Raw genomic sequence first — 25,894 nt, 5'->3', positions numbered from 1 at the left:
TATTGCGAGCCCCCAGCCCGGTGACATGCAGATAATGATATACAGACAGGCAGCTAATGACCACAGAGAACAGGACATGACCAATGAGCAGGCAGGACACTCAGGGGTGGTATCTCACTATAAAAGGCACACTCCGCCTATTTCCACTGATGAACATCTACAGAGTGAGTCAGGGTGTATTTACAGTATCACACCTCCAGCACGTGGCTAAGAGGTAGTCTGGTTCAGTCAGAGTACCCACACTTAGGTTAGCAGAGAGTCGAACTCATAGAGAACTGTGCGAACTGTGCTACTGGTTCAATAAATCAGATTGAACTAACTTCAAGGTCTGGAGTATCTTTTGGTTAAAGCTGCATCAAGTTGCAGCCTGTGTTATCCCAGACACCTTTTACTTTATAAATATTGCCTGTTGTTTTTTGTAGAATCTTGCGTGCGCAAATTAGCTTTGATATTCCCCACATGATTAAAGTGACCAAATTTCGAAGCACTTCACTGACTGTAAAGCTTCTGGGGCCTTGGAGGTTGTGAACGGCGCTATCTCAATGCAGCTTCTCTTTCTTTTGAGCCACCTGCTGGTGACATGCTCAATGTGCTCAGGACAACTCTGACGGCAAGTTAACAGAAGAATCAAAAAAAGAATCAATAGACATATATAATATGAGCATAAAAGCAAATTACTGCGGATGCTGGAATCTGAAATCTGAAACTAAAACAGGAAATGCTGGACAATCTCAGCAGGTCTGACAGAGAGAGAGAAGGGAGCTAATGTTTCTAGTCTGGGTTACCCTGTGTCAAAGTCTGACAAACTCATCTCCCTTCCCTCTCCGCAGATGCTGTCAGATATTAATGGGAAGCCTTAGACATTTCAACTTTAAAACAAAAGAAAGCCCAAGACTTGAAAGCAAGTGATTCAGGACAAGGACACCCCTCCCAGCATTTACCTTCCGGGCTGCAGCAAATGAATACCTGAACACATCTGGATGCTGGAGTTGTCGGGGTGCCAGAGGATTGAGCGGGAGGGTTAACCCGGTGCACGGGACGCTCGGCCGGGACGAGAACGTTAAACATCTGGAGATGGGAAAACTCCACCTGTGATTCAGCCCGAATGAATCGCTTCAAGGAATCTCTGCCCCGCCGGCCTCCGAAGCAGGAAGGGTTGGCGGTGAGCAGCCACGAAATTCGAAGTCTTTTCCCGGTGCTGCTTCCTCAGGGATTTGGGATGAAGCCGGCGACACCGTACTGCCCCCCTCTGGTAACTCCCCAAAGTGCTTCCTTTGCTGGGAATCGTCCCTGGGACGTTCTGTCTCCTTAACGCTGTGATATGATTAAATCCGGTGTCATTTTAATTGTGCAACTGGCAACAACCCTCTCGCCCAAAGATACATTTGTTGTTTGTGCACCTCTTCCCCCCCCTCCCCAGCTTTAATGTTTATTTACAATTCAATTCCAACTAAAATATTAAGTGCAGTCAGAGTGGGACATCATGTGATTCCAAAGGACGTGAAATATATTAATGTTTTGGAGCAAAAAATGCTCACAGTCCCCACAGGGCACAGAATTAAAGTTATTGGTGATCGGAGGAGAAACATTTTTTAAAACAGGGCGAGTGGTCAGGGAGGTTCAGTTGAGGCCTTCGAAAGGGAATTAGACTGTTACCCGAAAAGGTAGCATGTGGAAGAATGTTAGGAAGGATGTTGCTCTTTGGGAGAGCCAGTGAGGGCACTTGGGGCCGAATGGCCTGCCTTCTGTGCTGTCACAATTCTGCCATCCTAGCATCTGTACAGATGGAGGTTGGTGTGGCTGCCAGCAGCTTCATCAGGAGCCAATTGTTCGACAGTAATGGTAGTTCAGGTCTTGGAGCAGGACCATTCCAAAACTGCCAGAAGAGTAGGAAGGTAGGAAATAGGAGCAGTAGACCATTCGGCCCCTCGAGCCTGCTCCACCATTCAGTTAGATGATGGCTGATTATCTAACTCCACCCCGTTTTCCCCACACTGAACCAGTGCATCAATCCCAGAAAGTTAACTCTGCAACTCGAGTAACCTTCGGATCAGTAAATGCTACAAACAGGAGAGCTCCTGTTTCTAAAATAGAATCACTACAGTGCAGGAGGAGGCCATTCGGCCCATCAGGTCTGCACCGACCCTCTGAAAGGGTACTCTACCTAGGGTCAGGCATTTTTATTTCAGGCATTTAAAAAAAAATAACAATAATAATCGCTTATTGTCACAAGTCGGCTTCAATGAAGTTTTTTTTACATAGAATTTACAGTGCAGAAGGAGGCCATTCGGCCCATCGAGTCTGCACCAGCTCTTGGAAAGTGCACCCTACCCAAGACCACACCTCCACCCTATCCCCATAACCCAGTAACCCCACCCAACACTAAGGGCAATTTTGGACACTAAGGGCAATTTAGCATGGCCAATCCACCTAACCTGCACATCTTTGGACTGTGGGAGGAAACCGGAGCACCCGGAGGAAACCCACGCACACACGGGGAGAACTCCGCACAGACAGTGACCCAAGCCAGGAATCAAACCTAGGACCCTGGAGCTGTGAAGCAATTGTGCTAACTACTATGCTACCGTGCTGCCCTGTGAAAAGTTACTGTGAAAAGTTAAAGTGAAGTTACTGTGACAAGCCCCTAGTCGCCACATTCCGGCACCTGTTCAGGGAGGCCAGTACGTGAATTGAACCCGTACTGCTGCCTTATTCTGCATTAAAGCCAGCTGTTAAGCCCACTGTGCTAAACCAGCCCCTAATCAAGGAATTGTAAGAATGATGAGGTTCTACGATCTGCTAGACTTTTAGAAAGTTGGATTGGTTGAATGGGAGAAATAGAAAAGGAGCAGAGAGACACAAGTGACAAGGATAGAGAGAGGGAGAGAGAGAGAGAGAGAGAGTGTGCTCTCTCCTTACCTAAAAGCAGCAAATAGTGATGGGTTGTACCTTAAGATAAATGTGCAGTTGTTTTCACTGACTGGCAACTCATGCTTCACATTTATACCATGTTAAATAACTTTAGAAACACCACTGGTTTGTGTAGTTTACAATAAACCTGCAATTGGAGATATCAGCGGGCAATATTGTTGTTTCTGTTGCCTCGGGACTTTGCTCATTAAATACTGCCGGTCACTTAACATGCACAGAAAACCATATTTCATTTTACATTGTTCAAAGTCTTCAGCCAATTATGATCAATGTTGCAAATCAGTCCAGTATTGAGAGTTGAAATCACTTGGCTTATGAACTAGTCCTGTTCTGGAAGGGAATACGTGCATTGTAACTGCAGTTACAGCAATATCTTTATTTCGAAATATTGCAATCCAAATTTCTTTCACCAATACCTATGTGGTCTGGACTTTTTGCATACAGCTTTTCTTTCAAAGTTTGCATATCAGATTCTTTGCAAACATGTTTCATGCAGATCCTCAAAAGGCAGGATGTCGATCTGGGGTTGCATCGTCCAAAACTAACATTCACCCTATTGACGAACAATACACTGGAATTCATGCAGGAATCCCATTACCTCTCCTGTCAATGTTGAGAAGGAAACTTTCAAATCCCTAGATCCATTTTGAATCTTTTAAATTCAACTAAAAGGCAGACGTGGCCTCAATTTAATGTTCCACTCACTGTAAATGGAGCAGAGTATCGCACTGTTCCAATCCTGGGGCTGAATAATAGCTCCCAGATCAGGAGAGTTTGATGCTTCATGGTGTGTATAATGCGCCGTGATGACATTGGGCACCATTCATGATGCCATCACTCCAATTCCCAATAAAACGATAATTGGGTGGGTCAAAAACTCAGGACCTGCCCGCATTATTCAAAGAATAGACGGTAGTGGTGACGCAATGGTTGGCTCTGCTACCTACGGCGCTGAGGACGCGGGTTCAAATCCCAGCCCTGGGTCACTGTCCGTGTGGAATTTGCACAATCTCCCAGTGTCTGTGTGGATTTCACATCCACAACCCAAAGATGTGCGGGTTAGGTGGATTGGCCACGCTAAATTGCCCCTTAATTGGAAATAAATAATTGGGTACTCTACCTTTATATAAAAAAAAAAAATAATAATTATTCAAAGAACAATTGAACACCTATTTTAGGTAATTATCGACTCATCTCGGTCATAATACAGTCAGAAGTCTTACAAAACCAGGTTAAAGTCCAACAAGTTTGTTTTGAATCACGAGCTTTCGGAGCACAGATACTTCATCAGGCTACGCTCTGAAAGCTGGTGATTCGAAACAAACTTGTTGGACTTTAACCTGGTTGTGGTGAGCCACATATGGCTGCGTAAGGCTGTTGTACATATGTTCACTATTGTTCTACTGTTCTATTAGTGTTGTTATCTCCACTGTTGTATATACTTATTGTTATTGCTGTTCTGTTATTGGTTGTTGCTGTTGTACTGTTGGAATGTTATTATTGGTGCTGCTGTTGGCTCCGCCTGTGGCTCCGCCCAGCTGTGGAGGTATAAAGCCTGTTGATCTGGGGCAGTCTGGCAGTGTGGGAGGAGCTACAGGTCGGCACATATTTAGTTTATTAAAGCATCGGTTCACTGCTTCTCAGCATCTCATCTGAATTGATGTCTATCACTGGTGTTGTAAGACTTCTTACTGTGCCCACCCCAGTCCAATGCCGGCATCTCCACATCATAATGCAGTCAGAAAGCGATAATACATTTTCAGATCTAATGGAGTTTCTGTATCTGGAAAAGGTGAAATTTGCTTCGAGGGGGGCGAGTGAGGGGTTCCACAAGAGACGGAGTTTGTTTCTCCTACATTTCAAGGAACTGGTTACCGTCAGCTGTTAAGGGGCGCGGGGGTGGGCAAAGGGACCGGTTTGGTTGAGGTTGGGGGGGGTGGTTGGGGGTTTGTGTTGTGTGTTTAGAATGTTAAAATATCAAAAACATTTATAATATTTTAAAAAATGAATAATACATTTTCAGGATGAACTTCATGGCAGGCTGGGAATTCATTTCTTCATGGAGAAGCTGGTTTTAAAACTCCATTGGCTGCAGGAATTTCTCACTCGAATGGGCAGAGCAACCTTTTAGGCTTTTTTTCATGAGGAGGACTGTCCTCTCATTCAGAGCGCTCTCTTCATTGTATATTTTCCTGTACTTTACCCAGGGGTGAATGGTGAAAAGTATGTGAGACAGATGAAGATTGTAGTCTCAGTTGGAGACACATCCTCGAGCGAGGAGAGGAGAAGGGTTAGGAGAAGGGCAAGAGGAAAAGGGGGGACAAAGAAGGCTAAGGCTGCTGTAGTTCCTCATCAGTGCCAGACCCCAAGGGTCAGGAGGAATAGAAGAATTTATGCCAGCAAGTTAGCTCTCTTTTGAATCTCTTTGATTCAAAAAATAATGGAGGAAAGAGATGAACTATGGAATACTCCTCCCTTGCCTGGATGAATGTAGTGCCAACAGCACTCAAGAAGCTCAACACCATCCAGGCAAAGCAATCCACTTGATTGTCACCCCTTCCACAAAAATTCTCTCCCTCCACCACCAATGCGCAGTGGCAGCCATGTGTACCAACTACAAGACACACTGCAGGAACTCACCAAGGCTCCTGAGGCAGCAACTTCCAAACCCACGACCACTACCATCTGGAAGCACAAGGGTAGCAGTAACATGGGAACCCCACCACCTGTAGATTCCTCCCCAAGCCACTCACCATCCTAATTTGGAAAGATATCGCCGTTCCTTCGCTGTCACTGGGTCAAAATCCTGCATTGTGGGTGTAATCACACCTCATGATTTGCCCTGGTTCAATGAGGCAGCTCACCACCAGCTTCAAAAGGACAATTAGGGATAGGTTTTAAATGCTGGCCCAGCCAGTGATGGCCACTTCCCATGAATTAAGAAAAAAAAGCCTTGGTGGCTTGGTTACCATGGAGATGAGGGGCCCTGGCTGAGATTTACTGGGAGCAAGGGGCAAAATGTTCGCATCTAAAAACAAACACAAGAGCGGCTGTGCTGACACTGGACATTGGAACTTGGGAGGGGCTTTTCTTTGGCATAATCCTGTGGTGAGGGTTTGTAATGTATATGCATTCTGTGTAACATTATCAATTGCATTAAAATATTAATAAGGGTTTTTTCCCTTGTAGTTTAGAGTATAAGTTGTTTACCAGGTAATGTTAAGTCAATATTGCTTTTAGTTGGTTTGTTACAGTGAAAGCCTTAAAACATGGCATCTTGTCATTCAATTCCTTTACGTTGGTCACTGGGTATTCAAATCTCTTGTTTAAAGCTATCGGTCTCTATGGGGGATTGTAATGAGCTTAAGTTTTCCTTGTGCCCCTTTGCTGCCACATTTTGTTCACCACTCCAATACTTCTGTTTCTACTTTCTTAAAACAAGAGTTTCTTCCTATAAAGCCCATATCTCTGCTCCCTTCAGTAAAAAGGGACACAGAATTTGATGAACATGGTGGATGACTGGTTTAGCCATTCACTGTCAAATCTGGCAGGACTAACGATTTGTAGCTAGCATAATAAAATGGCCCAAGGTGCTTTTCAGGAGCTTAAAGCAAAACCTGACATCAAGCCACAGAAGACAACATGTGGCCAGATGGCCAAACATTCAGCCAAGGAGGCAGTTTTTACAGAGAGTCGCAAAGGGAGAAAAAGCAGACAGGTTCAAGGAGAGCTCAGGGTCCAGGAATCCGAATGTACAATTACCAATGTTGGAATGATCAAAACCAGGATAGAAAGCAGGCCAGCGTCGTAGCTGAGTTTGACTATGCTCTCAGTAGAAAATCAGGGTTTGGCAACCAGAAGAGCAGGGCATGTTTCCCTTATCCCCTTGCCCAGAGATGTTGACCAGTGCTTTTTCCCTTTTTGCTTTTGCACTTGCTAGTCTGCAATGCACAAAGACATGGAAAATTGAGAGAGATTGATCCCATCTGGCTGAAATCAGTTAACTTGGCCCAAACCAGTCATTGTTTGCATGGCTCAAAGAAGCATCTATCTATTGAACCACTATGGAAGTCTGGGCATTTCAAACTCCCCTTCAGTAGGTATGCTGCTTACTGATGAAGACTACCCTCAAGATATTAGAAAATCTTAGTGCGAATTACAGTTGCCAATCTTTGGCTATTTATGCAGCAATATAAGTTGCCTTTTTAAACTGTGCTACCAAACGCTGGGTGCACTTGAATGGTTAATACTGATATTTTGAAAGAAAGGGTACATTTTTGCAGTAAATTGTGAAAGACAAAAGACTCCCATGTAGCTGCCAAATGTTCCTCATTAGGAATGGACCCATGTTGTGCTAATTCTGTCAAGGTTGCAAGGTTAATTGATATCCAAGTAAACAGCCATGATGTTAGAAAGTAGATATTCCAATCGCTTCTCGGCCTTTTGGCTAAGATCAAGTGTCTGTAGATTGAGCCTTTGGTTCAGATCTGGTATGTCTCTCTTGTGGGGACCATGAATTGGATTCAATTTGAATTAGTTTTTTGGAGCAGGCGAGGAGCTGGATTAGGGGTTCGCTCCTGACCCACACTCTGAGCCCTGGCTTGGTAACTCAGAAAAGGTTAAAAAAAAATTTTTTTAAGTAGATATTGCCAGTAGATTATTTTCCTCTTATAACTGAGGTGATGGGAGCAATAGCTGAATTTTGAAAAAATACTGTACGTACTCATCTAAAAGTCACATTTTTAGACCAAAAGTCACGGGGCTGACTCATGGGTAATGTTTCTGAAGGGTTGATGTATGTGCTCAACTTGCGCCCAAGTGAAATACTAAAAGAGACGGTCACAATGGAATAAAGTAAAAACCAACAAAAAAAAGGAATATTAACATTTACGTATTTTAGAACACAAACTATATATACATATCATCCAATGCAATGTAAATATATAACAAATTAACTATAATACCACATTGAAATGCTTCAAAATCACTCTGATCACCTCCTGACTCACTGAACAATTTATCCCAATTACCTGGTAATATATCATTATCTGGCTCCTCGTCATCATCATCAGTAACTTCAGCATCATCATCACACAAGTAATCATCCTCTATACTGTCGAGCAAATTCCACATCTCAGAAATTATTTTTAGATAATGTTGGGATCAAGTTGATTTTACACATCCATTGTGACTATATGTGCCTGCATGCATGACAATGTATAGGTGCTCAGCTGAGAAAGGGTTAACTGGGGAATGGAGAGTGGCACCGCCCACAGTGTGATGCATGTAGTCACATGGTCAGAGAACAGTCTGGTAGAACACTCGCCTCTTTGGTGGAAGCAACACCATGCATGTCCATACTTGAAACTGTAACTAGTTAAATGCTACCAATAAACGTGTTTCTGTTTAAACATACAAGTGTCAAGACCTCATCAACGAGCCACCACCATAGCAGCATGAAGAAACCATATTATGATATCTATGGGCCTTTCTTGCGAACGCAGATGAATGGATGATGAGGTCTTTCCGAAATTTCTCTTTGGTGAGAGCATTACACTTGAATTTCACCATCAGCATAAATTTTGTGCCATACACCATACAAGATGAACTGTGACTTCTCCTGGGCAGTCATCTTCACAAAGACATTTTTTTCCCTAATCAATCTTGGTCATGGATCTTGTTGGCTAGCATGTCAAAAGTTCATCGCTGTTTCATCCACATTTTTAAGGCAGACCAATCAATGTTTATTCTTCCCTCAAAGGCAGATGACAAAAAGGTGGAATTTAACAATTTAATTGTCAAGATCAGGATGACAGCTCTGTGAAATTTTTGTTTCTAAATACTAAATTGTGCATTTTTGTACCGCCTGGCACTCACTTAAATTCTGGAATACCATCCAAGAGTGTAGAATCGGGAAGTTCAATGGAAGATGGTACAACCATTTTGCTAATGTTTGCTAACCCATCCTGCCACTTCATTCTCCAGTCTAAATGGAGCCGTGTGTTTGTTACCCCTTCTCGAAGGTACAGTAATAGATTATGTGATACATATTGGTTTAGTCAACTGGCTGAGAGATTGCCACTAGAATTGTTGTAGAGAAAATATAAAGATTCCCACAAATGCCTTCAAATTAATGAACTGTGGTAATTATCGGTGAGTAATTATTCACAGTGTGGTTTGACCCCTGAGCAACTGGGGTAGACTTTAACGCAAGGTGCATAAAAGATTATGGGTTTTTTTTAGGCCAAAGGACATGGGATCGCCGTTTACATACGATCAATGTCTATACAGGTATAAATGTAAATGCCGCCACAGTCCCAGATGACCATAGGCTGCTCTCCCCTTTTGAGAGCTGACTGGTGGTGATTTAATCTGAGGGTCACCCCACTTCAGGCGAGGGGCAAGGATGAGAAGGCGGGGCCTTCATGAATAACATCAGCCGGTACGGTAATTGAACCCTTGCCGTTGGAGTCGTTCCAACCAACTGTGTTAACATGTATATAGGGTTATTGAAAAATTTTGTTAATCGCAACAAAATATTATATCACATATTTTATTGAAGCATTTGTAATTTTCACAGTTTAACACATTAACATTTCTCAAACAACCGCGTGGGCCGACACATGTACAAAAACCTTAACAAAAAAAACAATGTCCCCAACTGCCCGCGCCCTATTTCCTAACTACCCGTATACCGAGTTCCCTGTCCTAACACTGCCATGCCTCTTATTTTCTTCCCCTCCCACTTCTCCTCCTCCCCCCCTCCCCGCTGCCGTTCAATTTTCTTTGAAGAAGTCGATGAACGGTTGCCATCTTTGGGCGAATCCCCGAGTCGATCCTCTCAAGGCGAACTTGATTTTTTTTCCAGCCTGAGAAACCCTGCCATATCGCTGACCCACACTCCTGACTTCGAGGGCTCCGAGTCCCTCCATCCCAGCAAAATCCGTCTCTGGGCCACCAGGGAGGAGAAGGCCAGGACATCGGCTTCCCTCCCCCTTGACCCCCAGATTATCCGATACCCCAAATATTGCCAGTTCTGGACTCGGGTTTACCCTCCCTTCCAGGACTTCTGACATAACGTCTGCAAATCCCTGCCAGAATCCCCTCAACTCCGGACATGCCCAGAACATATGCACATGGTTAGCCGGACTACCCCACACCGCCCACATCTATCCTCCACCTCCTCAACAACCTGCTTATCTGGTCTACCGTCATGTGGGCCCTGAGGACCACTTTGAACTGGATCAGGCTAAGTCTGGCACAGGCCTAAGATAAATTAACTCTCAAGGCTTCTTCCCACTTTTTCATTTCCATCTTTCTTCCCAGCTCCTCTTCACACATCCGCTTCACCTCCCTGATCGGGGCCCCCTCCCACTCCATGAACTCCTTGTATATCTCCGAGATCCTCCCCTCTCCAACCACAGTTTTGACATCATCTTGTCCTGTAGTCCCCTCCGGGGGAGGCGAGGGAAGCTTGGAACCTGCCTCCGGACAAAGTCCCGGACCTGAAGATATCGAAACCCATTCCCGCCCGGTAGCTCAAACTCCTCCTCTAGGGCCTTCAAGGTCGGAAAGCCCTCCTGGATAAATAAATCCCCAAATCTCTTGATCCCTGCCTGCTGCCACCTCCTGAAGCCCCCATCCAGCCCCCCTGGGACAAACCGGTGATTGTCACAAATCGGAGACCACACTGACGCCCCCTCCAATCCCATCTGCTGCTCCATTTGCCCCCACACCCTTAGGGCTGCCACCACCACAGGACTTGTAGAGTACCGAGCCGGCGAAAACGGCAGGGTTAGTAAAGCCTCTAAACTCGTACCTCTGCAGGATGCCGCTTCCACTTGCTCCCAGGCCGACCCCTCCCCCACTACCCACTTCCTGACCATCAATATGTTGGCCACCCAGTAATAGTTAATACAGCTCGGGAGGGCCAGGCCCCGCTCCACGCGACCCCGCTCCAGGAGTGCCCTCTTTACTCTCGGGGTTTTCCCCGCCCACACAAAACCTGTAATCGCCACATTTATTTTTGTAAAAAAAGCCTTTGGGACAAAAATCGGAAGGCATTAAAAAAAGACAAGCAGTCTTGGGAGGACTGTCATCTTCACTGTCTGGACTCTTCCCGCAAACGTCAGCGGGAGCATGTCCCATCTATGGAAGTCCCTTTTCATTTGGTCGACCGCTTTGCCCAGATTTAACTTGTGAAGCTGCCCCCACTCTTTAGCCACATGAATCCCGAAATATCTGAAACTCCCCGCCACCACTTTAACAGGTAACCCCCTCAGTCTCCTTTCCTGCCCCTGTGCCTGGATCACAAACATCTCGCTCTTTCCCATATTCAGCTCGTAGCCTGCAAATCGCACAAATTCTCCCAGTACCTTTATGATTTTGGTCATTTCCCCCACCGGGTCTGTAACATAAAGCAGCAAGTCATCCGCATAGAGAGAAACCCTGTGCTCCACCCCCCCTCACTATTCCCCGCCACGCACTCGATGCTCTGAGGGCCATTGCTAAAGGCTCTATGGCCTGGGCAAACAGTAATGGGGAGAGCGGGCATACATGCCTTGTCCCTCTCCCGAGATTAAAATATTCTGACTGGATTCCGTTGATTCTCACTTTTGCCACCGGGGCCTCATATAACAGCCGGACCCAGTCCCCAAATCCCTGCCCGAACCCAAACCTGCCTAAAATATCCCCATGGTACTTCCACTCCGCCTTCTCCACGTCCATGGCTACTACCACCTCAGCCTCACGCCCCCTCGGCTGGCATCATTATAACATTGAGAAGCCATCTAATATTGGACGTCAGGTGCCTGCCCTTCACAAATCCCGTCTGATCCTCACCTATTACCTCCAGGACACAATTCTCTATTCTGGTGGCCAAGATCTTTGCCAGTAATTTAGCAACTACATTTAAAAGGGAAATTAGTCTGTACGATCCACAGCTCTCCGGGTCCTGGTCTCGCTTCAGGATGAGAGAGATTGATGCCTGTGATAGCGTTGGGGGCAGCACTCCCAACTCTTTGGATTAATTGAAAGCCTTAACTAACAGTGGTCCCACGAGCCCTGAAAATGTTTTATAAAATTCCACTGAGAATCCGTCAGGGCCCAGGGCCTTACCCGATTGCATTGCCCCCAATAAATCTATCACTTCACCGAGCCCAATTGGACCCCCCAAGACTTCCACCAGCTACTCATCTACCTTTGGGAACACTAGCCGCTCCAGGAATTGGTTCATTTCCTCCTCCCCCGCAGGGGGATCCGACTCGTACAAACGACTATAGAATTCACGGAACACGTCATTAAAAGCCCCCGGGCCCCTCACTACTTTCACCCCTCACATCCTTAATTTTCCCTATCTCTCTCGCTGCCTCTTGCTTCCTCAGCTGATGTGCCAACATCCTGCTAGCTTTCTCCCCATATTCGTACAATGCTCCCTTTACCCTCCTCAGCTGTCCCTCTGCCTTGCCTGTAGAAAGGAGCCCAAAATCTATTTGAAGTCTCTGACGCTCCCTCAGGAGCTCCTCATTCGGAGACTCCGCATATCTGCCTATCCAAAATATTATAGAAGGTTCCTCAAACAGGCCTTGCAAAGTGTCAGATATGTCCATCGCAACAAAATATTATAGAAAGTTCCTCAAACAGGCCTTGAATTCGAATATGCAAAGCTAAGACCAGTTTCAATTTTGAGCATGAACACCTTTTTTCTACTTACACCCGTATGGTGTGACACACACATCCTGCTGAAATGAGCATGCGTTTCCTGCCCATCATGTTGCAGGCTTATGCCATTTAGCAACCAAAAATCAGACAGTGCCATCTAATTGCTAGGCCAATAACATCAGCAATTTGCAAGTCAAAAGAGCGCATGTCCCTTTTATTCATATGGTTCTATTCATAGGAAGATAGGAAAAAGGAGCAGGAGGATGCAATTTGGCTCCTTCAGCCTACTCCACTATTCAATTAGATAATGGCTGACTTTCAACCTCAATGCTACTTTCCCACACTGCCCCCATATTCCGTGATGTCTTTGCTATCTCGAAATCTATTGAACTTTGTCTTGAACACACTCTTATGGCTGAACTTCCACAGCACTCTGTAGTGGAGAATTCCAAAGGTTCACCACCCTCAGTGAAGAAATTCCTCCTCAACTCAGTCCTAAATAGCCTGTCCCTTATTCTGAGACTATGTTCTTTGGTACTGGAACCTCCATCCAGAGAAAACATCCTCCACCTACCCTGTCCAGCCCTGTAAGAATTTTCTATGTTTCAATGGGATTGATTCTTCTTCTTCTAAACTCTAGAAAATACAGGCCCAATCTCTCTCCTCATTCCTTAAACTGGTGTAATTTTAACGTGCTTCACGGAGTAATATCTAAATCAGTTTATGCAAGTTGAATAAAAGTCATAATGGCCCGGTATACATTTTGCCAAAACCTGGTTGCAGCTCCAGTGGTTACTTATTGGACTTCATACCTTCCTTCTTCTTCGGCAGTTCTTCAGGATCAAGGATCACTTGCTCCTACTCTGTTCTGATGGGTTCTGAGATGGCTGATGAAGTCCAAAGTGCAATTTGGAGACTCTGCCACATACAGATGGCAGAGGATGTTTGGAGGATGGGTTGTTGGATGTTTGTGCACTTTCTCCAACACCTTGATGTGTTCCTGATATAGTCTCTCGATGTGTTCTGTGCTTTCTGACATGAATCTTCTGGACTTTGATTGGTCACAAGCTTTGACCTTCTGTTAGTCAATGGGGAGATTTGACCTCTTCGGGATGCTTTGAATTTTTAAATTGAATTACAAGTAATTACAGTACTATTTCATTATTACGGGCATCATTTTATGTCACAAAATCACAAGATTTTCTATTTCCCATACAGCTTTTACAGAATCAAAATTATTTTAAATACTTTTTCATCATTTAGGTGTTACATATGCACTGACACCTTGGGAGCCATCACAATTTCAGTCTCAATGTGTCCTTTGAAACTGAATTTGTATTGTTTGTTCCTATGAGGTGACCAAGGGCAAAATCAGATAGGAATCCTGTGGTGACTAGCTCACCCCCTGCCCCCCCATGTCTGTCCACCATCTACAAGGCACAAGTCAGGAGTGTAATGGAATACTTTCCACTTGCCTGGATGCGTGCAGCTACAACAGCACTCAAGAAGTTCGACACCATCCAGGATTAAGCAGTCCGCTTGATTGGCAACCCTTCCACAAACATTCACTCCCTCCACCGCCGACAAACAGTGGCAGTCTACAAGATGCACTGCAAGAACTCACCAAGACTCCTTAGGCAGCACCTTCTAAAGTCATGACCTCCACCATCTAGGACAAAAGCAGCAGATACCTGGGAACACGACCACCTGGAGGTTCTTCTCCAAGCCACCCACCATCCTGATTTAGAAATATAGCGCCAGTCCTTCACTGCCACTGGTCAAAATCCTGGAGGCTCCCTCTCTAAAGGCATTGTGGGTGTGCTTACGCCACATGGACATCAAGAAAGCAGCTCACCACCCCTTTCTCAAGTGGAATTAGGGATGGGCAAATATGCTGGCCTAGCCAGCACAGCCCACATCCAATGAATAAATATTACAAAAAATAATATTTACTCAAAGGAATGGTTCATTAAATTGAAGAACACAAAGTGAAAAATGTTTAATTCTAGAAAGGTTGCCTTTGCACTCGTAGTGGGGCACAGTTCCCAGAAGTACCTCATTTAATTGGACATATGGGAATAAATGTAGCAACTACTGGCAAGCTATTATTACAGCCAAGCCTGAACTTGACCTGATGTCCATGCACATCCACTTCCCTTCCATCAAGCTTTCTAAACAGAAATGAGCAGCAGGAGCCATGGCTGATTCTAAACCCTCTTTAATCCTGGGGTGCAGAATCCAATGGCAAGGTCTTAAATGATCTGGAGGACCAATATTGTCAAGAGTTGAACCAGAGAGTTTGCTGATTTATGCTACCCAGATTTTCCGGTTCCACCTGTGGCTGGAATTGTTGTGGTCAAGGTGGAAAATCCGATGGATCTGCTGAAGGTCTGTTGACTTCGGGTTGGAATTTCCGGTCTGCGCGCCCACAAATCCCGGGCTATACATTCTGATTTACAGAGCAATGGTAAACTCATCCTAAAAATAAATTCCTAATGATATAATCTCGGAGTTGAGATGAACTGGGAACAGGTACAAAGCTAATGTCTCAAAGTAACACAAAACATTAGAGGAAGGTTTTCCTCTCTCCGTCCCATAGATTAATAAATATAACGATTCAACTCCCAGCAAAAGCTGCATTGCATCATTTAGCTCCCTAATATAAATTGCAATAGAGGACTGAAGGTTATAAAGTACAAATGGAAACTGTGATAATGATTGATGATGGCATGTCATGATTCCTGTACTACTGGAATTATGGAAGGATCAACTGTGGAAAGCTCTCTGTCAGGTATTAATAATGAATGTCTAAGTCCAGAATGATGTGTGGAGTTAACCCAGGGCTTTAGGGAGAATATTTAACATAACCTTTGTGCCTAAGCAAGTAGGATAAAAAACACAAGAGGCCACATTGTATCTGGCGTGATTGGGCTGAGGCCCAGGTAGCCTTTATTAGTTACCTTCATGTTATCTTTTGACTCCTTTTATGTTTCAACATGTTAATCAAAGGAGCTAAAAGATGCACCGCCTCACACTTTCACATTTCAAAGGTGGTTCTTGAAATATTCCCAAGAGAACACATATCTCTGTAATTCACTTTGATTACAGAGATGTGGTCATATAAAGATTGTATACTTACTGCCACTGCTCTGTCGGTGATGTATAGGAGACTCAAGTCTACACTTCAAATCAAGACAGAAACAAACCCAGCAGAACACAGGCACCCTGATATTGCAAGCATATGAATTAAAATGTGAAATAATTGTAACATTCTTTAAAGACCTTGGATGCTGCCAACAATTTGTGCAAGTGTTTGTGCTATAGTAATCAAGTTGTTTATTGAAATAGATCTTAAAGAACATCCTGGTCTCTGGTCAAAAGAATATCGTAAGTGTATATTCTAATCGTAGCACTGAAAGTTGGTTTGATAAGGGTTCTGCTCATTCGCATGTAAGCCTAGAACAATTATTACTATAACTTAATGAAAAGACGTAGTTAGTACATACCAATCAGAGTAAAGTGAGCAGTTGTATCAATTATTCAAAGCTTGTCACACTATCAAACCACTTCTGCACAGGATCCCTGAATGGGCCTACAGAGACCCAGACAGCCCGCATATAATTGCTACTGTTACCAATCTGAAGAGAGATCTGCAGCTCAATAAAGGAACCTCCATCGGGGCATAATGATGATCTCCATGACAGGTAGAGAGAATCATCAAAATAGACAAATGGCCCTCCAACATTTGAGATCCACATTCAGGGAGAGGTTACTATTTAAATATTAGTACTGGAGGGGAGGGGGACATTCCCGTCAGCATTTGTTCTTTTCCTCTACTAGCACAATATTTAATGGTGAATGTTTCTCCTAAACCGTTAGCTGCAATTTTAAACTCGGGATGGATTTCTTAGTAACACATGGAGCTCTTTCACTCCCAGATAATTGTACAGATCTGCAAATTTCAACTGGCTATTAATCCTAGCCTAGTGTTTTACAAACATTTTTCCCGTACCCCACTTTGCCAACCGACCGAATTTCCGGACCCATGATGACCAACCTTCGCTACACACGCCATGTTTGCTTCCCTTTAATGCAAAAAGGGGGCCTGCTCGGTCCTCATCATCTCACTTGAATCAGGTTCACAGGAGGAGAGGGCAAAGTGCATATCAGGTGCAGACTTCAGAAAGTTTCTTTGTGCCGTCATCATCTTTATGAAAATGGAAAATCCAACCTCACACATGTAGGTTGTTGTGAAGGGCAATAGCAACAAAATGCTTGTTTTACTCAGCACTGGATACTCCTGGAGGTGCTACACCAGATTGCCTTTTAAAAGAAAATCATTTTATTCTCCACATTTTCATCATTGTCATACAAATAACAAAAGAAAAACAAAGAAACAACCACAAAAACAGCCCCGTCAATATAGTCTGAAACATCGGCTCGTACATTCACAAAGTAAGTTAACGTAAAAAAACAAATCAAACCCCTCCCCCCCCCCCGTTCAATGGCAACAAGTTGCCAAAAGTGCATGATAAACAAACCCCATGAATTGTAGAACTCCTCCTTTGCCACCGGTAGCTCAAATTTCACCTTCTCCAGGGTCCAGAATTACAGTAGATCCCTCCGCCACGGCACAGGGCGGAGAAGCTGACCTCCACCCCAGCAGGACCCCCCCTTCCGAGCAATCAGCGAGGTGAAGGCTAAAACATCTGCCCCCGCACCTGCCTGCAGCTCGGGCCAATCCGACACCCCGAAAACGGCCTCTGGGGTACCCGGTTCCAAGTCCACATACAACACCCCTGAGATGATATTAAAACCCTCCCTCCCGTACCTTTTCAACTTCGGGTTGGACCGAAACATATGTACATGATTTGCGGGGCCCCTCCCGCACTGCTCGCAGACATCATCTTTCTAACCGAGTTAAGTTTCTTTTTGTAGACTGCTAATCAAAGGTTTTGGATCTCTGTACAGAGCAAACACTAGCACTGCTCTGTCCTGCCCTGGACTCTCCTCAGCAGATTCTATTGCAAGATCCTGTCAAATAGGTAAACTGCCTATTTGAGTCTCTGGCTGAATCTTACTTTTAAGAAAACCATTCTTCATAGTTCACTTGATTTGCTTGCCAGCAGCTGGAAAATGGAAGCAACACTGCCGCCTGATTTAGCGCCAAAAGCACAGACCTGGAGGTCGCTTGACATGAAGTGTGCGTGCAGGGCGTAACCTACTCTCTGCTACTGCATCTGGTCAGAAGACTACATACAGACTCATTTATTTTAATTTAAAAGGCGGCAGTGGCCACCATTCTCAATGTAAAAGCCAGTAGCGGCTGTTGGGTGGTTCTCCCACAATTCGGGCCACCGCAGGAATGGCATGACTGATCGCTCTGCAACCCTTCCGACACCCATCGCAGATCACAACCACACTTTGAATAACCTGTCCCAGTCTGCAGGACAAGACAGTTAACACAACTGTCTTGTCCTGCCCTAAGGAGTACATCAGACATGTGCTATAGTATATGATCATCTCAATCTATAACCACCCTCTTCAATAAGGAAACTCAAAAATGTCAGGTCAAATAAGGAAACACTGTCTACAACCTGGGAACAAAAAAATCTAATTCCAAATTAAGCATACCTCTAGCTGCTTCTTGAAGATAATTATCGAGCATCACCTGCCTTTGCTGTGATTGTGTTCCATAGTTATACTTTGGGGTTTACTTACATGAAATATACATGATAGACATTATTCCCCAAGTTGAGGAATAAGTCACATATCTCAGGCAATATCACTTTAACCAGTCAATATGGTGTGCCCACGGCATATTTTATCTTCAGATTTCTTTTAATATGCCTTTTTTTAGGATATTTGTCAGGACATCTCGTTAGGATGCTGGTCCAGACCCCAACATTTCGTAGAATTTACAGTGCAGAAGGAGGCCATTCGGCCCATTGAGTCTGCATCGACTCTTGGAAAGTGCACCCTACTTAAGCCCATGCCTCCACCCTATCCACGTAACCCAGTAACACCACCTAATTTTTTGGACACTAAGGGGCAATTTTGCATGGCCAATCCACCTAACCTGTACATTTTTGGACTGTGGGAGGAAACTCAGTTTATTATTTTATTACTCATTAAATAGTTCATCTTTCAACAAGACGACTATTGGTCATTTTATCATCCTGGTGGATTCAAGACTAATATATATATATATATATATTAGATAAGTTATTATTGAAAATAGAACAATCCATTTTGGTAGGAAAAACAAAAACATTCTTAAATGGTGAGAGATTGGGAAGTGTTGATATCCAAAGGTTCCTGGGTGTCCTTGATCATAAGACACAGAGCTCACATGCGGGTGCAGCAAGAAATTAGGCTGGTAAATGGCATGTTGGCCTTCATGGCAAGAGGATTTGAATACAGGAATAAAGACGTTTCGCTCCAATTGTATAGTACCTTGTAGAGACGGTTTCTGGAATATTGTGCACAGTTTTGATCTCCTTACCCAAGGAAGGATGCACCTGCCATAGGAGGAGTATAACTAAGGTTCACCAGACTTATTCCTAGGATGGCGGGATTGTCTTGAGATTATGCCTACATTCATAGAGTTAAGAAGAATAAGAAGCAATCTCATTGAGGCTCAGAGCTCGACAGGGTCAATGCAGGAAGGATGTTTCCCAGGATACGAGGATAGGCCATTTTAGGGCTGAGAAGTGACGGCATTTCTTTCCTCAGAGGGTGCTGAATCTTTGGAATTCTCTACCCCACAGGGCTAAGGAAGCTCAGTCATTGACCAAATTCAAGACAGAGATCATAGATTTCTAGATGATAAGATATCAAGGAATATGGGGATAGTGCAGAAAATGACATTGAGGCAGACGATCAGTCACAATCTAGTTGAGTGGTGGAGCAGGCTCAAGGGCCCGAATGGCTCCTATGTCACACATCTAAATTGAAGAGTGCTGTGTGACTTTATACCTACCATAACTTAGCTAAAATGTGAAGATCTCATATATAATGTAAAAAAGTAAAGCTTGCATAAAGTTTCAAATTTTTATTTAACATTTGTACATAATAAATACAAGTTTTAACAGCCAATACACTGCAGAAAACATTTTGCACATTTGCTTTCTCTGCTTGAAGTACTGACACTGTACAAAGTATAATATGGATAATTAGCCCCATGTAGTAGACAATTAAAAGGGAACATATAGTTTGAAAACTCTTGGTTCTTAATTTAGAGCAAAAATGCAATTTTAAAATAATACGTGAGAAAAATATAAAATATGGGCAAACTTGCAAATAATCAATAGGCAACTGGAGGGGGGTGTAAATCAATCAAGTTTGGATGAATTGGCAACAGCAATATTGTCTGGTTATAAAAATATGGTCTGTAAACATAAAAGTAAACAAAAGAACTTCAGAATACAAAAGAATTTAAAACAGGGTGCTAACAATATCTGAGTGTGCAGTTTTAAAGAAACAATAACCGTTTTATTGATGTATAACAATGTATATTTATGTATGTCACTGCTTTTATTCTTTTCCCATTACAACAACTATTTGTGCTTTCTTCTTGTAGATGCCATTAAAAAGGGTCATGTTTCTTCAAGATAACAATTCTTGGCCTGGTGATTAAACTCAAGTCATCGAATATTACTAAGTAGGTTTGAACTGTAGGTCTATACCAGGATTTTAATCTACAGCTCACGAGGTACGTAGCGAGTAGTGTCACCACCACACCACCAAGATGATGAAAGTCAGGATTGGTTGTTGATGGTATGTCTGAATCTGCAAAACGCAACTAAAACATGTGGCCTACAGTTCCAAGGCTCTCAACATGGCTTCAGCAGCTTCAACTAAGCCACATGTACACACAGACACGTATTTCACAACCTTTCTAGTTTTATACTTAACCTCTTCAAGCCAAACATTTAAAACCTAGGCAGATAAAACATTTATGGATAGGGTATCTTTAAATGACAATCTATCGGAAATTTTCTGTGTGTAGTATACCATTTAACGAGGGTTTACAGAATTACCCAAAGAACGTACACAGTTATCTGCTTAAACTAAGCATTATTTGATCAGTGACTTACCACGGCTTCACTAAATCTGTACCAAACAGATTGAGACGTCAGATTCATGCCTTTGAGGTGCTAATTTCTAAACTACTATACAGCTCACCAAAGTTGTATGATCGCAGCCTCAGAAGTAGTTGCCCAGTTTTATATAGTCATAGATCAAAGAAGGGTCAAATCACACAAGAAGTGAGTTATCAGCTCATTCAAAAAGCTGCATCACTCTCCCTCCTCAAACTATCTGGTTAACCAGGTGATCATTAAAATTTTATAGTTATCCATTGGGAGCCTTAAACATTCTTTGCAATTTTAATAAACTGGTGCTCCAAAACCATGTATAATGAATGAAAACATTGACCAATTAATACTGGAGTACTTTTACTGTAGATACTCTCATTTACAATCCTTTTCAGTACGGTGGATTGAACAAAGATCAGACTCTATCACATTCTTATTTGAGTGTTTTATTTTTCTTGATCAACTGGAGATGTACTTCCATGCCATGGTGAGACAAAAGCACAAGATTCACCTGGTTGAAGATAATGGGTTTGATAATAACAACTGACAAAATGTAGTGCATTTTGGCCAATGTGGATGTGGTCACACCTGAAATCAGAAGCTACCCTCAATCAGAGACACATGCATGTGAATTTTCCAGATGAGAGCTTGTGTAAGGTTTGCACAATTGCTGTTATTTTTCAATCACTAATCAATTTTAGGAGATCAAACTGAGGCATGTAAAATCTATGCTACCCACAAAGCTTTCATACAAAGCTTACTTTTTCCTTGATTAACCATGACAAGCATTTAGAAATACTAACATATACCTGATGCAAGCATACAAATTGCACATACTACTTTAACTTTCTCTCTTTAAGCAGAAATTCTGATTCAATCAATTCTCAACCAACTTGTGCAGCATTAAGATTCAACTATAATATCAGTAATTTACACTCATCCTTTTGGAGTTTCACACTTTCTTGCTGCTTTCTTGCTTTGACATAATTTTTCAACTGGAAAGGCACATGCACCAGTAATGAACTTCTCCAGGACCATTACCACAATTTGCATGGGTTACCAGGAAGCATAACTTTCAGGACAGGAAATATTTCCCAACAAATTTCCCCCCCCAAAAATAAACAAATATGGAACTCATCAATGGAAGCTTAGCCTGAGTCAGACTTGGTTTGTATGTGCAGAAAAAAGGGGAAAGGAGATTGAGGCAGAAGGAATTAAAACTCTAACCCTCTAAATGGGAGTTATCGGTTTGCCACTACAGGTCTGTTCTCCAGATGTTAGTTTTCTGATGATTTACCAGGTACACGAAGATCATGTGGAACATGAGACTTTTACATGTAGTATTGTAAGCAAACAGTGATACGATTGATTGCATTTCAGCATAATACACAGTACTTACATGTTCATTTCAATGTGTGTGTATAGATATCTGTGTATATATTATGTATGCATGTACTATAGAAATTAATTAGTTTGAAAAGTAAAACTCAAGTGGAACTGGATGCTAAATCCAAGCTAGGGGTTTATGCAATAACAAACAAAAGAGAAATTCAAAAATGAATTGCCAGGACACTTAATGGTTGAGACAATGCAAACCAAACTTGAATAAGGGAAAATAGGTTCCAAGGTTTGAAAAGATAAGAATTGAATATCAAGGCTGCCTAACTATTGAAAGATTAATACAAGACTAGGGGGAATTGCAGTGTCTGAACACTATTGTTTTGGTTTTACTTTAATGTTATAAGTCAACTGCGTAAAGATGCAAGACTCAAACCAAATTTCCAGCAGAGATCATTTGAGGTGGTTTAGAAGTTCTTACTAAGAGGCCAAATAACCAAATATTGCAGTTGAATTCAAAAATGCAATTGCTAACCTCGGTTTCTCCTACAGGAGCATTTGTATGAAAGGATAACACCAGCAAATGGTGAAAGGGGAAAGATAAGAGAGAATTGGAACATGTGGCAGTCAGCAGATTTGATGTGTTTAGTCTAATAAATTGGATCATTCAAGAAAAGTTAATTTGCAAACCATGTCATCTCTGCTTCTTGGTCACTCAAATTTAGCAGTATTTATGGAAACACTTGGGAGTTATTTATTTAGTGTTTATAGTTTGCAGCAATTGAAATGTTATTCTTAGCTTCTAGTCCTGTCTTTCCAGTTTTCTAACCCTTTAGTACATTCAATACAGTAAATCCGAACCCCCGGATTGTGAAATAAAAGCTGAATGTGCATATAACTCAGAAATCCGAAGTGTGCTCTAGCCAAAGGCGATTTCAACATTTGTTCTCACTTTAACAGTGGAGATAGTTTCTGTATTTTTAAATTTATAAACTTCAAACCTGCCAATCCTATTTAAATGCAGCAATTAAATATTTAATGAATTCACCCAAGAAACAAGTCAAATGGTTAACTGCGATCATAAAGTTGCATTACCCAGCAATCAATAATGCCTCTCTTCCAGCTTAATACTGTCATTAATAGGGGAGCACAAAGTCAATTTTTTGAATGAAAAAATAATTAGCCTGTTCAAGAGTTAACAAATATATGCAATTTAAAAGGTAATGATCTTAAAGGGTCTGTTTCAAACTAAGAAGGAAAATGTAATCCCCAGAAGACAAGCAAATATTTTTCTCATACTTGAAGAGCATTCATTGGAAACATGTTTATAAAGTTTTCCATTTTAACATGGCCATAATGTCTCTTCTTTCTTGACCAGAAATATTGCATAAATATTAGTCATACACAATTGTGGAAAACTAAGACTCTTCGAGTTAAGATAGAGGCATTTCTTTGTATTTATTCCCTTTGTCTGATTCTCTTTCTTTGCACTGGAACGGAGAGGAACCAGCCCCTCTTAAAAGAATTTCAGTCCTTACTCAAGCCTATCCCCACAATCGTTCTAGTCCATTCATACTACTGCACATTACAGCTGAATACATGTATACAGACTGGATTAATACTAAAGGGAGATATGTCTTACAAGTAGTTCAACCTTGAGGCTACAGTAATGTGCTAACGAATGTACAATATAAATTGTATGAAGAACATGCCTTGTGCCTTTTATAAAAGAAACTTTACTTCTATCTACATTCTTCAGCTTCAAAACAATGATGAGTGATTGACTGATATAACAATCATATCTGTATCTGGCACTATAGGCACTGGTACAGAAATCAACAGCTATGTACTGGAACTCTACCAGAGAAACATATGTTTCTGAGCCAAAACTGTGCCCCGCACAGCACCGTAGGCATATAGTTACAGAAGTACCAGACTCTGCTACACTGGGGGACAGAGGAAGCAGTGTGCCAAATGTCTTTTAAATAGAGGGCTGAAACAGCACTCGACCCATCAAAAGTTAGATTGGTCAAGCAGTATGCCTCTGATTGAACTAAAAACAAGGCTAAAAAAAAAAGGCCTAATTTAAATGACCGGAAAGATAAAGTAGTGGCTACAAAGGCACAAGATTTTGTAAATCAAATAAGGAACGCCGACTTTCCTCATGATCCGCACTTCATTAATTGCCTTTTTTCTGTTGTCTTCCACTGCTCCTTGACTGCAGATTCCTTTGCACTGATGGGGCAGAGAACGCAAAGGAATCTGAAATTGAAAATGCTGAATAATTCAGTCTCAAGTCTGATTACACAAGGGTGATCTGTTGGTTACACCAGAGTTATTTCTACTTCCTCTGTCTTTTCTGTTTTTCGGCGATGGTGCTGGGTAGGCGGAGGTGGTGCAGCCCGTACCTGCAAAGACAGAAACCTCTGAATCGCATCCTGAAATTAATCCTTTGCTTTTAATATTAATACAAATTATCTGTAATGTTAAAATCTTAAGTCTCTGTAAATAACTGATGGAACTCTAGAAGGTCCCTTTGATTAATTAGATAACAGAACCGAGATTACCCAGATCCCAGGGCTTTGCTCAAATGGTTATCAGAGCCATATCTCGTGTCAATTCTGTAGCAGAACCATAAAATAGCTCTGGGGGTCACAGCCACCATGAAAGTCATCCCCTATCCCAATACTTGCAATACAACTTTCCTCTTACCAGTGCTTCTAATGTGTTCGACCAGGCATAATGAACACCCATCCCAGCTTCATCCTTTCTTATTGGCATACATAATGGGATGGTCATTGCCTGACACTGCGTAGAGCAAATGTTACTTGCCATTTCTCAGGCCAAGACTGAATATTGTCCAGGTTTTTCTGCATGTGGACATGGACTGCTTCAGTATCTGATTCACGAATTGTATTGAATATTGTGCAATCATCAGCGAACATCCCCACTTCAAAACTTACATAGGAGGGAAGGTAATTGATGAAGCAGCTGAAGATAGGACACTATGCCAAGGAACACCTGCAGCGATGTCACAGGACTGAGATGACTGACCTCCAACAACAACCACCTTCCTTTGTGCCAAGTATAACTCCAACTAGTGGAGTGCTTTCCAGACTCCCACCCCAGTTTTGCTAGGGCTCCTTGATGCTATACTCGGTCACATGCCACCATGATGTCAAGGACAGTCACTCTCATCTTTAAAAAAAATATTTATTTATTTTTAAATGTTAAGAGTACCCAATTAATTTTTTTCCAATTAAGGGGCAATTTTAGTGTGGCCAATCCACCTACCCTGCACATCTTTGGGTTGTGGGGGCGAAACCCATGCAAACACGGGGAGAATGTGCAAACTCCACACGGACAGTGACCCAGAGCCAGGATCAAACCTGGGACCTCGGCGCCGTGAGGCAGCAATGCTAACCACTGCACCACCGTGCTGCCCGACAGTCACTCTCATCTCACCTCCCAAGTTCAGATCATTTGTCCACGTTTGGATCAAGGCTGTAATGAGGTCAGGAGTAGAGTGGCCCTGGCAAAACCCAAACGGAGCAGGTTATTGCTCAGTAAGAATCGCTTGGTAGCACTGTCAACGGCACCTTCCATCACTATGCTGATGACTGAGTGTTGACTGATGGAATGGGTTGGATTTGTCCTGTTTTTGTGGAGAACACATATTTGGACAATGCTCCATATTGCTGGGTAGATGCCTGTGTTGTAGCTGCAAATGAAAAGCCTGGCTAGAATCACGGCTAGTTCTAGAGCACAAGTCTTCAGCACTATTGCTGAAATGTTGTCAGGGTCTATATCCTTTGCTTTATGCTGTGCTGTCAGCCATTTCTTGATATCGTACGGACTGAATCAAA

The 25,894-nt window shown here is 42.7% G+C and overlaps 2 protein-coding genes and 1 non-coding gene across 3 annotated transcripts in view; 1 reads left to right on the top strand and 2 right to left on the bottom strand.

Moving 5' to 3' along the window:
- The window catches only part of LOC140391993 (NACHT and WD repeat domain-containing protein 2-like), a 60,411-nt gene extending 59,081 nt beyond the window's left edge, over window positions 1-1,330 (bottom strand). Inside the window, exon 1 of the mRNA XM_072477114.1 lies at window positions 942-1,330. Coding sequence (XP_072333215.1) covers window positions 942-1,068 — 127 coding nt within the window. The 5' untranslated portion in view covers window positions 1,069-1,330. The remainder of the gene's footprint in view (window positions 1-941) is intronic.
- A 6,028-nt stretch (window positions 1,331-7,358) lies between these two features.
- Window positions 7,359-7,552, top strand: LOC140392204 (U2 spliceosomal RNA). The gene has a single exon (XR_011935269.1). It is a non-coding gene; the product is annotated as a U2 spliceosomal RNA (small nuclear RNA).
- A 12,078-nt stretch (window positions 7,553-19,630) lies between these two features.
- The window catches only part of LOC140391992 (F-BAR and double SH3 domains protein 2-like), a 346,281-nt gene continuing 340,017 nt past the window's right edge, over window positions 19,631-25,894 (bottom strand). The window contains 1 exon segment of the mRNA XM_072477113.1: window positions 19,631-24,436. Coding sequence (XP_072333214.1) covers window positions 24,353-24,436 — 84 coding nt within the window. The 3' untranslated portion in view covers window positions 19,631-24,352.

Source organism: Scyliorhinus torazame, chromosome 15 (genome assembly GCF_047496885.1).
Source record: "Scyliorhinus torazame isolate Kashiwa2021f chromosome 15, sScyTor2.1, whole genome shotgun sequence".
Classification (NCBI taxonomy): Eukaryota; Metazoa; Chordata; class Chondrichthyes; order Carcharhiniformes; family Scyliorhinidae; genus Scyliorhinus; species Scyliorhinus torazame.
This window is presented reverse-complemented; position numbering and strand designations above follow the sequence as displayed.